At 41.1% G+C, this 14,206-nt stretch overlaps 1 protein-coding gene across 1 annotated transcript in view; it reads right to left on the bottom strand.

The window, feature by feature from the left end:
- Window positions 1-14,206, bottom strand: part of LOC126273340 (mucin-5AC-like) — a 129,870-nt gene that overhangs the window by 9,843 nt on the left and 105,821 nt on the right. Inside the window, exon 5 of the mRNA XM_049976886.1 lies at window positions 5,754-5,879. Within this exon, the coding sequence (XP_049832843.1) occupies window positions 5,754-5,879 (126 nt within the window). The remainder of the gene's footprint in view (window positions 1-5,753; window positions 5,880-14,206) is intronic.

Below are 14,206 nucleotides of genomic sequence, written 5' to 3'. Positions count from 1 at the left end.
CCTACTTTCTTGGTTACCTCACTTGGTAGATCAGTTGCCCGCGAAAGTGTCCCGAGTTCGAGTCTCGGTCCGGCACAGAGTTTCAGTCTGCCAGGAAGTTTCATATCAGCGCACACCCCGCTGCAGAGTGAAAATTCTTTCTGGAAACATCCCCCAGGCCGTGGCTAAGCCATGTTTCTGAGATATACTTCCTTCCAGTAGTGCTAGTCTTGTAAGTTTCGCAGGAGAGCTCCTGTGAAGTTTGGAGAGTAGGAGGTGAGGTACTCACTGAAGTTAAGAAGTGACGCTCAAATGGTTCAAATGGCTCTTAAGCACTATTGGACTTACATCAGCCCCATAGACGTAGAACTACTGAAACATAACTAACCTAAGGACATCATACACATCCATGCGCGAGGCAGGATTCGAACCTGCGACCGTAGCAGCAGCGCTGTTCCGGACTGAAGAGCCTAGAACCGGTCGGCCACAGCGGCCGGCTAAGCTGTCAGGAAGCGTCAGGAGACGTGCTGGGTTAGCTCAGTTGATAGAGTACTTATCTACAAAAGGTAAAGGTCCTAATTTCGAGTCTTAGTCCTGCACATAGTTTAAATCCGCCAGGAAGTTTCATATCAGCGCACACCCCCCTGCAGAGTGAAAATTTCATTCTGGAAACATATGTATAGTGTTATGTTGCTCAGAGAATTAGATTAGGAAATGAGACACTTAAAGTAGTAAAGGAGTTTTGCTATTTGGGGAGCAAAATAACTGATGATGGTCGAAGTAGAGAGGATATAAAATGTAGACTGGCAATGGCAAGGAAAGCGTTTCTGAAGACGAGAAATTTATTAACATCGAGTATAGATTTAAGTGTCAGGAAGTCCTATCTGAAAGTATTTGTATGGAGTGTAGCCATGTATGGAAGTGAAACATGGACGATAAATAGTTTGGACAAGAAGAGAATAGAAGCTTTCGAAATGTGGTGCTACAGAAGAATGCTGAAGATTAGATGGGTAGATCACATAACTAATGAGGAAATATTGAATCGGATTGGGGAGAAGAGAAGTTTGTGGCACAACTTGACCACAAGAAGGGATCGGTTGGTAGGACATGTTCTGAGGCATCAAGGGATCACCAATTTAGTATTGAAGGGCAGTGTGGAGGGTAAAAATCGTAGAGGGAGACCAAGAGATGAATACACTAAGCAGATTCAGAAGGATGTAGGTTGCAGTAGGTACTGGGAGGTGAAGAAGCTTGCACATGATAGAGTAGCATGGAGAGCTGCATCAAACCAGTCTCAGAACTGAAGATCACAACAACAACATGTTGCTCAGAAGTGTACCTTTCTCTGTTAACTCATAATCAAACCATCGCATGTTTTCACAAAGTAATGACCTGTCAGTAAGATGTTTACGACACCAGTGTGCATGGTGATTAGGTGCCGGAACAGATTACTCGTTATAGACACAAAATGGTAACTGATTTTGTATTGGTTTCCTATCAGCAATTCATCTTTAAAACAGGTGAATCAGTGAATTTGAGAAATAATCAACCATCTTTAATAAATTGCATCAACAAGTACGCTAAAGTGACCCATATTAATAACATGAACTCAGTTTCACTATTTTTAGGCAATCCAGAGCGCCTTGTGACAATATAAACAGTTTAGAAGTAACTCAAGGCACTCTACGGGAAACTTGTTTTTTCGTGGTTCGCCGTATAACCTCTCTCAACAAGCAGCATTACATTTTTATTTGTAGTTTACAAGATTATTTTTTGTGGGAAAAATTTCACTGTTGTATCGGTTGTTTCTGAGAAAGGTCGTACGCGGTAAAAGCAGATTTCTACAAAAATAAAATTAGTGTACTGGTACCTTCTCTAGAGGAAGGTAGAAGATGAAATGGTGACTATTATGGTTAACAAGACGTCTTTCCAACGACATCATTTTATTCACCTTTTCACTACCAACACCGATACCGAAGTGTAATAAGTTGCCACTTAACTTTGAAAAATGAACAGAGGCGACTTCTGTGGTAGTGCCGCTGTGCCGTGACACCACTTGTATAAAAGAGACAGGAAGAGAAATCTATGCGAACTGCGCTTACAATATTGTTCGGAGTATGTATTTTCTGATTTGAAGAGGCGTGTTTTGCCGCGCTCGTTCTCGCGGTAGTTTTCTGAAGCTTTGAGCCAACTGCAGATTGGCACCGTCTGTTCTAAACGCTGTGTGAAAGGCTCGGCCGTTGGTTTATACACTTTTCTTATGGCCGCCAGAGAGCAGTAAAGTGCAGGACCTATTGAAGCTCGATCTGCCATCTAGAGATCACGTTAGAATTCATCGGTGCTTCGATTTCCTGTAATCCAGTTTTACAATCCCTAAACGCTAATTAATGCTTAATTAAATCAAATACAGAAATAATACACTTAAATCTCGTTATAAATAGCTTTATGTAATTTGAATATAATTATGCCCATAAATTTTGTAACTAAGAGGCATTATTTCAATATTGGTACATTTCATAACAGGAGGACTACTGCAACGGAACTAAAATGGTAACGTATTCACAACCGGTTGAGCATCTGTTTTCCAAACAAAGGTGTAACATTTCTGTTTATACTCGTTACGTTCGTGTAATACAGTTCTGTACAAACACATTGTAGTTATTGTGAGGTAAAGTAGTTGACCGTAAACAGCTGTCTGCACAGTGTTATCTGCAAGGGAAAATTCAGTTGACAGTGTAAAATAGCAAACATGAACAGGGCAAATGAGTTATAAAAACGCCATTTAGCGACAGAACTCTCAGATAAAAAACACTAGGTAGGCCACACTCGAATCTGAATCTGCAGCAGATAACAAAAAATCGATGCCGTAACTTCAGTCCAGAAATTTACCAAAAGATGAAATGGATTTGTGGGTGTGAAGAAAGCAACGCTATTTTTTGTTTTCCTTTTGTTTCATTTGGGGGAAATATTCATTGGTCTAAGACCGGAATAACTGATTTGGGCATATATAGTCTAATACGAAAGTACATGAAATGTTAAAGCGACACTTGAATAATGCGCTTTGTAAGGTGTCAGGCAAATCCAACACCTGCCATAAAAACCCTGACACGATAAAGCAAATCCAGTAGTGTGTCACATAGCTCCGAATAAATCGTGATATTAAATTAACCAAAGTAATACAAGTAACGAGTGAGCAAATGGAATACCACAGACTAACACAAGAATGCCTAAATGCATGTCATACTTTCCCACCGTGAGACAGACGCAGTTCCGAGGGAAGAAACGAGAACAGAAGCCGAAAGCAGAACCGTGTTAAGCTAGAAGGCCCTACGATAAGGGACGGACTGGACACCCACGTCGCCAGCTAACCACTGGGACAGCGTCAACTGCAAGTTTTAACGTGAGACTTTTTCACGTCTCTGTTACGTTAGGACCGCCCCACAGCCCATGTCAAAAGATAGAGCCCTCCAGAAGAACAGTACAGATCTTACGATAACGCTAAAAGGCCCACACCAGCTGCAAGTTTTAGCGTGAGACTTTTTCGTGTCTCTGTTACGTTGCAAACTCTAAAAACATTGCCCCACAACGAAAAGTATAACGTTTCTCATTGGATAGATGTGATATGGCATAGGTCATCGTTCGATCCATTGTAGAACTTGGAAACCCATTCACGGAATATGCGTTTACATTTTTGTTGTACGCAGTTGGTTTTTGCCATCCTGTATTAAAAAACTTCCTTTTATCAATAGTGCAATTTATAAACAATGTTTTGTGAGTAGAATAAAATTGTCAATGGTAAACGTAACTGTTTTTTCAATGTTATTTTACCAGCTAACTAAAAATAGGAAAGCCTTGAACCACTCCCACTAAATTTAGTTAGTATTAAGATTCTTTTACAGGGAGTGCAGTGGAGCTGACGCTGAGATCATTAAGTATTTGGTTATATCATCGCTAGTCTCACTGAACTCTTCTGAATTCTACATGTCATGTGTGGTCTGGCGTCTCCTTACCAGCAACAGGTCCCAGGTTCAAACTAGTCAATTCCCTAAAAAACACGCTAAGAGCGTCTATGCGCAAAAGTGGTAGGGAGACACGATATAGAACAAACAGACACCACCATGAATGTTAGAGCTTAGTTTTTCGTTTTTAGGCAAAACCAACGTTCAGCAGCAAATTAGATTCGCAATATAGACAAAAAATTGACAGCCGCAACAAATGTGTAGAAAAGAATAGATGTATATGGAATTTAACTGTAAACTGTATTCGGTTCTGTGGTGCTTTGGAACTGGCTCTCCGGGGCCACGGTGAATCTGATGCCTCTCAAAATAAGGGGGTTTTCCGCGAGCTAATTCAGTTCAGCGTGGAAGGGATAAAGATCTTCAAGTTCGTCTCATTCAAGCATCATTGTTCAAAGGCATTTCTAAGACTGTTCAGCCGGCCACTGTGGTCGAGCGGTTCTAGGCGCTTCAGTCCGGAACCACGCGGCTGCTACAGTCGCAGGTTCGAGTCCTGCCTCGGGCATGGATGTGTGTGATGTCCTTAGGGTAGTTAGGTTTAAGTAGTTCTAAGTCTAGGGGACTGATGACCTTAGATGTTAAGTCCCATAGTGCTCAGAGGCATTTGAACCATTTTTAAGACTGTTCAGGACGAACTACTGCAATGCATGTTGGAAATGTATTATGATGACGTTCGTAAATGAATAAAATGTGCTGATTATGTTGCAATAATCGCGAATGAAAGTACAGATTTGTCTTGTAAATTTCAATTGGTTATTGTTTTGCGTTATGTTGTCGAGGGAAAACGTGTTGAAAGATTTTGGAACTTTGTTAATCCAGAAAGTCAGAATGCTCATATTATAGCTGAGATTATTCTGAAAGAAACTTAACTATTAATTGGCGATGATCGAGGAAAACTAATAGCTCAGAGTTACGATGGTGGCAAGTCGAACAGGGTTCACAAATTAATTAAAGATCAATATCCAAAAGCAAACTACATCCATTGCTATACGCTTCAATTCGACATTATATCTACGGCAGCCTCTGTTAATCGCAAAGCCGGCGTCTTTCTTGCACCCCTTTCAGGTAATTCTTCCCTCTTTTCTAACTCGCCATAGAGGTCAAATGTGTTGCATAGCATTATTCAAAAAGGCTTGCCCCGTGTGTGTGACGAGATGGAATTACCATTCGCAAGTAGTAAGAGATGTTTCTGAAAACAGGGAAAAATCTTATTACTGTTATGGAATTCAGCTGAAACAAGTGAGAGCATAAAACTAACTTCTGCTATTGAAAGAGCTCGTTCAATGGTTCAATTGGCTCTGAGCACTATGGGACTTAACATCTATGGTCATCAGTCCCCTAGAACTTCGAACTACTTAAACCTAACTAACCTAAGGAGATCACACAACACCCAGTCATCACGAGGCAGAGAAAATCCCTGACCCCGCCGGGGATCGAACCTGGGAACCCGGGCGTGGGAAGCGAGAACGCTACCGCAGAAAGAGCTCGTCATACAAACAAAGACTGCAATATAACGAATTCATTTTCTGGCTATCATTTTTCTATAAGATAGTGCCTCATGCATACGTCCTTTTTAATCAGCTTCAGAAGAAGAAACCAAACCGACCACAGCAAAGCAAGACAACCAGAACTTCGAAGCGGCAATGCAAAACATCAGAGATGACGTTGGTTCCATTCTTAATGATATACTTTCGAAGATGACGAAACGATGCCTGCCAAGAAGCGAAAATGAACACACGGAGGAACCGGAAGCCTTACCTCAGCTGCGGAAGTGTCCTGTGCTGGAGGAGGGAAGTCGGAGACGGCGGCCTCTGCGGTGGGGCGGCTCGACGGCGCCGGGGATGTGCTCAGCTTGGCCAGGGGGCGGCCGACCAGCCGCGCGGCCTGCGTAAAAAGACATTCACTAGCTCTAGGGAATTCAGCATCGCAACTGCCCGTGTAGCTGTGTTTATAGCTTGCGAACGACTAATGAAGGTAAAACGTCTGAAGTTGAGTTTGTACTTACGTAGTTTCGAGCACAAAACGTCTCTGGGACAAAATTCAGGGTGTATCAAAAAGAATCATCCGATTTCAAAAAATCGTCACTACATTACTGGCCATTAAAATTGCTACACCAAGAACAAATGCAGATGATAAACGGGTATTCATTGGACAAATATGTTCTACTAGAACTGACATGTGATTACATTTTCATGAAATTTGGGTACATAGATCCTGAGAAATCGGTACCCAGAACAATCACATCTGGCCGTAATAACGGCCTTGATATGCCTGGGCATTGAGTCAAACAGAGCTTGGATGGCGTGTACAGGTACAGCTGCCCATGCAGCTTCAACACGATACCACAGTTCATCAAGAGTAGTGACTGGCGTATTGTGACGAGCCAGTTGCTCGGCCGCCATTGACCAGACGTTTTCAGTTGGTGCGAGATCTGGAGAATGTGCTGGCCAGGGCAGCAGTCGAACATTTTCTGTATCCAGAAACGCCCGTACAGGACCTGCAACACGCGGTCGTGCATTATCCTGCTGAAACGTATTGTTTCGCTGAGATCGAATGAAGGGTAGAATAACGGGTCGTAACACATCTGGAATGTAATTTCCACTGTTCAAAGTGCCGTCAATGCGAACAAGAGGTGACAGAGACGTGTAACCAATGGCACCTCATACCATCACGCCGGGTGATAAGCCAGTATGGTGATGACGAATACACGCTTCCAATGTGCGTTCACCGCGATGTCGCCAAACACGGATGCGACCATCATGACGCTGTAAACAGAAACTGGATTCATCCGAAAAAATGACGTTTTGCCTTTCTTGCACCCAGGTTCGTCGTTGAGTACACCATCGCAGACGATCCTGTCTGTGATGCAGCGTCAAGGGTAACCGCAGCCATGGTCTCCGAGCTGATAGTCCATGCTGCTTCAAACGTCGTCGAACTGTTCGTGCGGATGGTTGTTGTCTTGCAATCGTCCCCATCTGTTGACTCAGGTATCGAGACGTGGCTGTACGATCCGTTACAGCCATGCGGGTATGATGCCTGTCATCTCGACTGCTAGTGATACGAGGCCGTTGGGATCCAGCACGATGTTCCGTATTACCCTCCTGTACCCACCGATTCCATATTCTGCTAACAGTCATTGGATCTCGACCAACGCGAGCAGCAATTTCGCGATACGATAAACCACAATCGCGATAGGCTACAATCCGACCTTTATCAAAGTCGGAAACGTGTAGCACGTCATTTTCGTGGTGTAGCAATTTTAATGGCCAGTAGTGTATTTTGTTATTTGAAGTATGTGCGCGAACAACGCACTGTTGGAAAGAGCAAAGTCTCGAGTTTTACTTGGTTCCCGCTAAGTAGCATCAGTGTGGGCCGTCTTCAGTTCTTTTAAAAATGGTGTCTGGATAACAGAAAGCGTTTTGTGTTCTACGTTTTGCGCAGTGCGGGTCAGTAATAACTGTTTAGCGTGACTTTCGTACTAGGTGCGGCGTGAATCCTCCTACAGCACAGAGCATTAGACGATGGCACGAACAATTCCGAGGAACAGATTGTTTGTATAAAGCCAAATCGCCTGCCCGTCCTCGAGTGTCTGATAAACACGGTGGATGCATCCGCCATAGCTTCAAGAGTCCGTAGAAATCCGTGCGCCGTTCAGCTCGGCAGCTCAACATGTCGCCGATGTCCATCTGGCGCGCGATGCGCCGACGTTTATAGACTAAACCGTATAAAATTCAGCTACTGCAGGTTCTTCGTGAATGTGACAAAGAACAACGTGTGTTCTGTAATTTCGTTCTTAGCAAGATGGAAGATGACAGTTTTCTTTCACTCATAGTGTTTGTGAGGAGGCAACATTCCATTAAAATGGAAAGGTTAACCGTCATAGTGTGAGAATGTGGGGTACGGAACAACCACGTGAGGTTGTACAACATAAGAGGGACTGTCCAAAATTTAATGTGTTTAGTGCAGTTTCACGGGAAAAGGTGTATGACCCATTTTTCTTTGCCAAGAACACTGTTACAGGAATCACATATCTCGATGTGCTTCAGAATTTTTTTTTCCCCAGTGTTGGAGACAGGTTCGAACGACTTTATTTACCAACAAGATGGGGCACCGCCACACTGCATCTGGAAATGCGGGAATTATTAAATCAAAGGATTACCGAACGATGGATCGGTAGCATTGGACGAGATGATTCAGCCTAAATAAAGAAATAGTGAACCAAATTCAAATTCAGAATGCAGAAACCACGAGACAAATGCGTGAGATTAAAGAACAAAACAAAAAAATTCAGTTACACTTAAGTCATATCGAAGACGAGGCAAAAGAATCTCGAGAAATGATAGGAAACTTAATAACAGGTCACAGTCAATTGAGAACAGACATTGACAAGGTACAAGAGGACGTACAAACATTGCGTAATGACATTCAGGGCGAGATCAAAACATTACGTAACAACACCCACGGAGAAGTCAAAAAAGTAGTGAAACAGATAGACGAAATTACTAGACAAGCAGCAGGTACAGCGCGTGAAATTGTTGGAAACAGTGTGTTACACAAACGTATGACAAAAGCAACGCTGAAAAGATATGATAACCACATAGTCAAAATAGAGGCGCAAACGAAGCGACAATTTCAGAAATTGCGGACAGAGTTGTTGCAAACCATTGAAGAGCGTAGTGAACAGGATCGAACAAGCACAGAGTCTGCAACCATATCCGTATCTGTATCAGCACCGGAAAAACAAGCAATTAACGAAGATATTACGCATTTGCAATTCCAATCACAGACGGAAAGTAACATACGTGAAACCAGACAGCCTGCACAGGAACAAACACGTTTCGAAATTCTTGATGAACAAACGTCGTCACAAACACATGCGGAACTACAAATGTATGTTTCAAGACAGTTTGGATCGTGCAATGAAGCGGCAAGGTTAGCCAGACGAGATACCCAACCAATACGTGACAATGGAAAGCGAGGTCGCGAAGAGTACAGTGCAATGCATTCAGCTACACGTTCACAACCGATGGAAGAAAATTATTGCGTACCACTCCAACGATACTACGCAAGGGTAGGCGAAAGTTACAGTGGACAAATCCAATGGATCTAACACAACCGGAAAGAACGACGGGAGAAATGATCAGAAACAAAAGTGGCGAAGAATCGCGAATTTCATATGGAACTATGACGAAGTACGACAACGATCATTTCCTCACAGTCAGAAAATTTCAACACTTTCGAGAAGGAAATTCATTACATCCACGAACTTTTATTGATCAATTCCGAGTAGGATTACCAGAACGCTGGACGCCAGCACACAAATTAGACTTTATATGTGCACACATGTCAGGAACATTCGCAGAAACCATGCAGAATGTTGCAGCGACAAGCCGTACGAAGATTTCAAAGAGAAGTTTATCTCACGATATTGGTCCAGCGAAGCACAGAACTGAGTGAAGTACGAATTATTACAGAACCCATATTTTGAAAATTCAGGAGAGAACAGCCCCGTAAAATTTTTCGAAGTAATGGCAAACAAAAATCAATGCTCAGATGTACCATACAGTGACGGAGAGTTGATTAAATTATGCGCGATGAAGCAACCATTGAAATACCAGCAATCATTAGTAGGTCGCGGAGGCAATGACGTCGAAGCATTTAAGGGAACTAGAGTTCATATTTTCGGAAGATGACGTAAGAAAAAGACGAAGCGCACGTGAAAACGAAAGCAAAAAGCAGTGAAATCCACAAGACACAGTACGAAGAAACAATATTTACGAACCACGAGATAACTTCGCACCAAGAAACGTCAATAGATTTCAACGAAGAACCGGTTATGGATTTAGAAGAGAATATGGCAATAACTATAATTCACCCAGGAACGGCAACAACTATTGCAGAGGGAATAACGACCACTGGAACGGGTACTGGAGAACCAATAGACCGACAAATTATCAACAAAGAAACCACTATCAACAAGCTGAACAAGAAAAGCGAATACAGATAGAAGAGGTGGAGGTAAGACCACCAAACCCCGATAAACGTTCGAATTGACAGCTAAATGCCCATGCCAAAGAGAATGACGCACCGACCCAGGACAATTGCAGCACCTTGAGCAGAGAAGTAAAAATCTTATCACGAGAAGAGCAGAAGACAGAAACAAATCCGCAGGAACCAGATGAAAACGAAGACAAGAACATAACAATATCGTGTTGGAACGAAATTAATTGGGAGAATACTGACGAGGAAGAAGAATTACCAGAGGCATGCACAACGAATGTAGGAGGAAAGGACGAAGTAATGAGTATTGCAGAGCTATTTGACATGGAAACCAGGGAAAGCGAATTCAATGAGGATAATGCGCAGTCGACAGAAGTTGAAAATAAGTTATGAGTGGGCACACAACCCAACGTATATAATGAAGGAAGCTATGAAGCGATAATTAGTGCATTTAGATGCGATTATGTGGAAGTAGCGACGAAGAAGAAGATAGATGAGGATGAGGAAAAAGTAGAGGATGTAGAAGAAAGCGTAAATGAAGGAAGAAATAAGGGAAGAGGAAATAAAAGAGAGAGAAATAGCAGTCGAAGCTTATCCTACAGAAAGTTCGAATTCACAAGGGAAATTCCTAAAAAGACTCATGTATGATTCAGTGGAGGATTCGTTGATGCAAGAAGAAGAAGAAAAGAACCAACCCTTTCAAATTCAGCCAATTGTGAAGGCCATGGTAAAGCCTATCCCAGTCAATATTGTAATTGATAGCGGAAGCGAACTGACTGCGATCTCAGAAAATTTATTCATGCAGTGTAATGCCATTGAGGAATTGCCAGTTCTGAAAACTCGTAAGATTGAAGTAAGAGGTCCTATTAGAAACAATGCTGCGGAAGTTACGAGACAAACTAGGTTAACTCTTTCGTGCCAAGGTCAAAATATCGAAGCCAACTTCGTGATTATACCTAAACTAACTGTAGATTTGATTATAGGTGCAGATTTTTTAAATGAGAGACGCGCGAAAATAGGTATGGGGAAAGGTAGCGTAACATTCGGAAATGTCACACTTCTTTTTGAGCAAAAGCTAAAATTAGAAGAAATACCAGTTATAAACAAACAATTAAGAATGACGCGAGATAAAGAGGATGAAGAATTAGAATGGTATGCACAAAAGGGGGAATCGCCTCAACTCATGTTAGAAGTCCATAAAGAAATCGACGAAAAATTGCAAGAAGTTCACGGTATTTTGGAACACAGTAAAAGAGAATCAGAGGGTATTTTACGAGATAAAGCAGAGGTACATTTACCTAAGACTGGAAGTATTAAACACTTCCAGTACAAGTTTTAAGATTAATTTTATTACTGGTAAATAATCAGCACAATATTTCAAGATTATGTTGCAGATAAGATCGTCAGGAGAAAGAAGAATGAAGACAGAGGAAGGTGGGAAAAAGAAAGTAGTTTCAAAAATAACATCAATAGTACCATAGATTAAGGTGAAGGGACAAAGCGTAGATAGTCTAACAGCATGAAATACTAAAATGCTATACACCACGACACTACACAAAAATAAAAAAACGAATTTGAGGATTCTCGAGTAGACGTTTAGACTCCAAATATCTTAGAATTGTAACATGGAAAGGGCGTCGAAATTTGTAAAGCTTTTTAAGAAGGCGGAAAACCATGTACGTACTAAACATACGTTAGATGATTACAGTAGGACCCCTGTAATCCGACCTTGGCTGGTCCGTCACTCCGGCTAGTCCCACCATGCTCAGGCTCGCGAGCCTGTGCCGACTCGTCACTGACTGGACGCCTGTCGGGCCGTTGTTGCGGTATCTATCGCTGTGCATATTCTTGTACTGTACGTTATTCTGCAGTTTTATCCTTTGTTGGGATTAGAAAACGTTCTTGTTTGCTTTATTCCGTGTTCTCTACAGTACTTATTACTGTAGATTCACGCGGATTTCACACAACGATGCAAAAAACGCTTTTGACATCGACCTTCAATAAATCGAGCAGAATCTAACTTCAGCTCTAATGGACGTTTTGTGGATAAAAAAAAATGGGACACTGCAGCTAAATCTAGAATAACATCTGCTTAACAAAAATGTATCACTGACTTTTTTCCAAGTAATTTGTTTTCGTTTTTACTGTAAAAACAATGCATACAGTCTAATCATTTCTTAGCTTTTACATACAGTAGTTTATTTATTTGTAAAAAATTTCTTTTTTATGTACAGTGCTATAAAATTTTTTACTTTACAGTATATATCTTTATATGTTATTAAGTACAGTACAGTACTGTAACTTGTATATCGATTTTCCTTTTAAAACTAATACATATTATAGTGTGTGTAGAAGTTTTTTAGTTAATATATTGTTTAACACTGTGTATAAAAAATCTTTTTATGTTACTGTAGACGTCCTTTATTTCTTAAATCGTTTAATTTTTTGTACTAAATGTCTTTTTATACTTTTTGCAATAAATATAAGATTTTTCGGATAATTCGACCATTTTTTCGTTCCGACCATGGTCCCAGTCCCGAAGGTGACGGATTAGAGGGGTTCTACTATATAAGTAAAACTTTTTGTAAGAACCATTGTAAAAACTGCAGCAAGGAAGTGATACAACGACCCACAAGTTACAACGCGAGAAGTATCAAGAAAGAAAAGGACGTAATTAGCAAGACACGAAGACAGTGAGACCAACAGAGCGACCTTCTTGTAGCAAAAGTGGACAATAAATTTGCCCGCTAGGGAGAACCCTGCTGAGACGCGACGGGATGGTGAACGCCGGAAGGGTCTCCCAGCCCCGAATGAACGGAGCGTGCAAAAAACGGCCAGACGAGAAGACCGCTTGGGCAAGCCACCGCTGGCAAAAAATATGTGTAAAAGTCACACTACTGCTGTCAAACAGCACGCTGATGCACGAAACTGAAGAAGAACTTCCACAAAGTAAAAATGACGCGCACAAACGATTTATCAAACTGTTACTAGGAGGAGAACTTCAAAGCGACTAGTTATCAATAAATGTTTCCATATCCTGCCCAGAGAAGAACCAAGAAGCAAGTAAGAAGCAGAGAAAAAGCAGGAAAAACAGAAGTTGCAGATTCGCAAGATTGAGACCAAGAAAGAAGATGGGTGAAGAATAGACGACATACCTTTCCAAATCCCTATCCTATTGTAAACTAGTCGTCTGTGAAGTATTACAACGAAAAACGACCGCATTCAGCGACACATAACGATGACTTTCACACATACAAAGCCAGTAAACCACGAGATTCTGCACTCACAGCTCCATTCCGTTATGGACCTCCACAACAGCAACACACACTTGCAAAGCCAACAACGAACGACGAACGAAGCTGTACATCAAATACTTGCTCACATCCATCTCGCTCAAGTCCATCACCTTCGTACAAAAACATTCGGCAACCTCATGCTTAAACATTCATAGGATTGTGTGAATGTGTGAAATCAAATTATGTAATGTAGGAATTGTGCAAAAGAAACGTGTGAAAAACTAAATAAGTTAAGCACACCAGGCAGCTGATAAACTACAAAATAACAGTCATTGACTATGGACTTCAGTAAAAAAATAGACTATCGTTAAAAATAAGTCATTAGTTCTGAAGTGGACAGTATATAAAGAACAAAAGTTCTTGTTGGATGTTTTCCCTTTTTCTGAACATCTGTACCATTTCTTAGGATAATATCTCAATACTTGTGCATGTATATTTCTTTGTCAAAGCAATTCTTGGAAATAATTCTTATTTGTTAGTGTAACAATGTTGAAATGAGTGTTCAGAAACAAAAGCATTTTACTTGCACATGATATTTAGAAAATGTGTTAGGAATAGATTTTACTTAATTACTACATTTATAAAAACAATATTTCTAAGAAAATCGATGTGGAAGACTCCTCACTTCCGATAACAAACTTCTTAAAAAACAAACTTCACACTTAAATAAAGAAAGAAAATAATTAAAAATTAAAAATAGTATAAAAATATTCTTCTCTTGTCATTTTTAGTTATCATGTGGAAGAATATAAAAATATAAATTTGTAATACAAACTAGCATAGAACAGAATAACGTGGCTGAGAGCAGAACCGTGTTCAGCTAGAAGGCTCTACGATAAGGGACGGACTGGACACCTACGTCGCCAGCTAACCACTGGGACAACGCCATCCGCAAGTTTTAACGTGAGACTTTCT

Source organism: Schistocerca gregaria, chromosome 5, assembly GCF_023897955.1.
Source record: "Schistocerca gregaria isolate iqSchGreg1 chromosome 5, iqSchGreg1.2, whole genome shotgun sequence".
In the NCBI taxonomy this organism is placed as follows: domain Eukaryota; kingdom Metazoa; phylum Arthropoda; class Insecta; order Orthoptera; family Acrididae; genus Schistocerca; species Schistocerca gregaria.
Note: the sequence above shows the minus strand (reverse complement) of the source record. Positions and strands in the feature narration are given on the sequence as shown.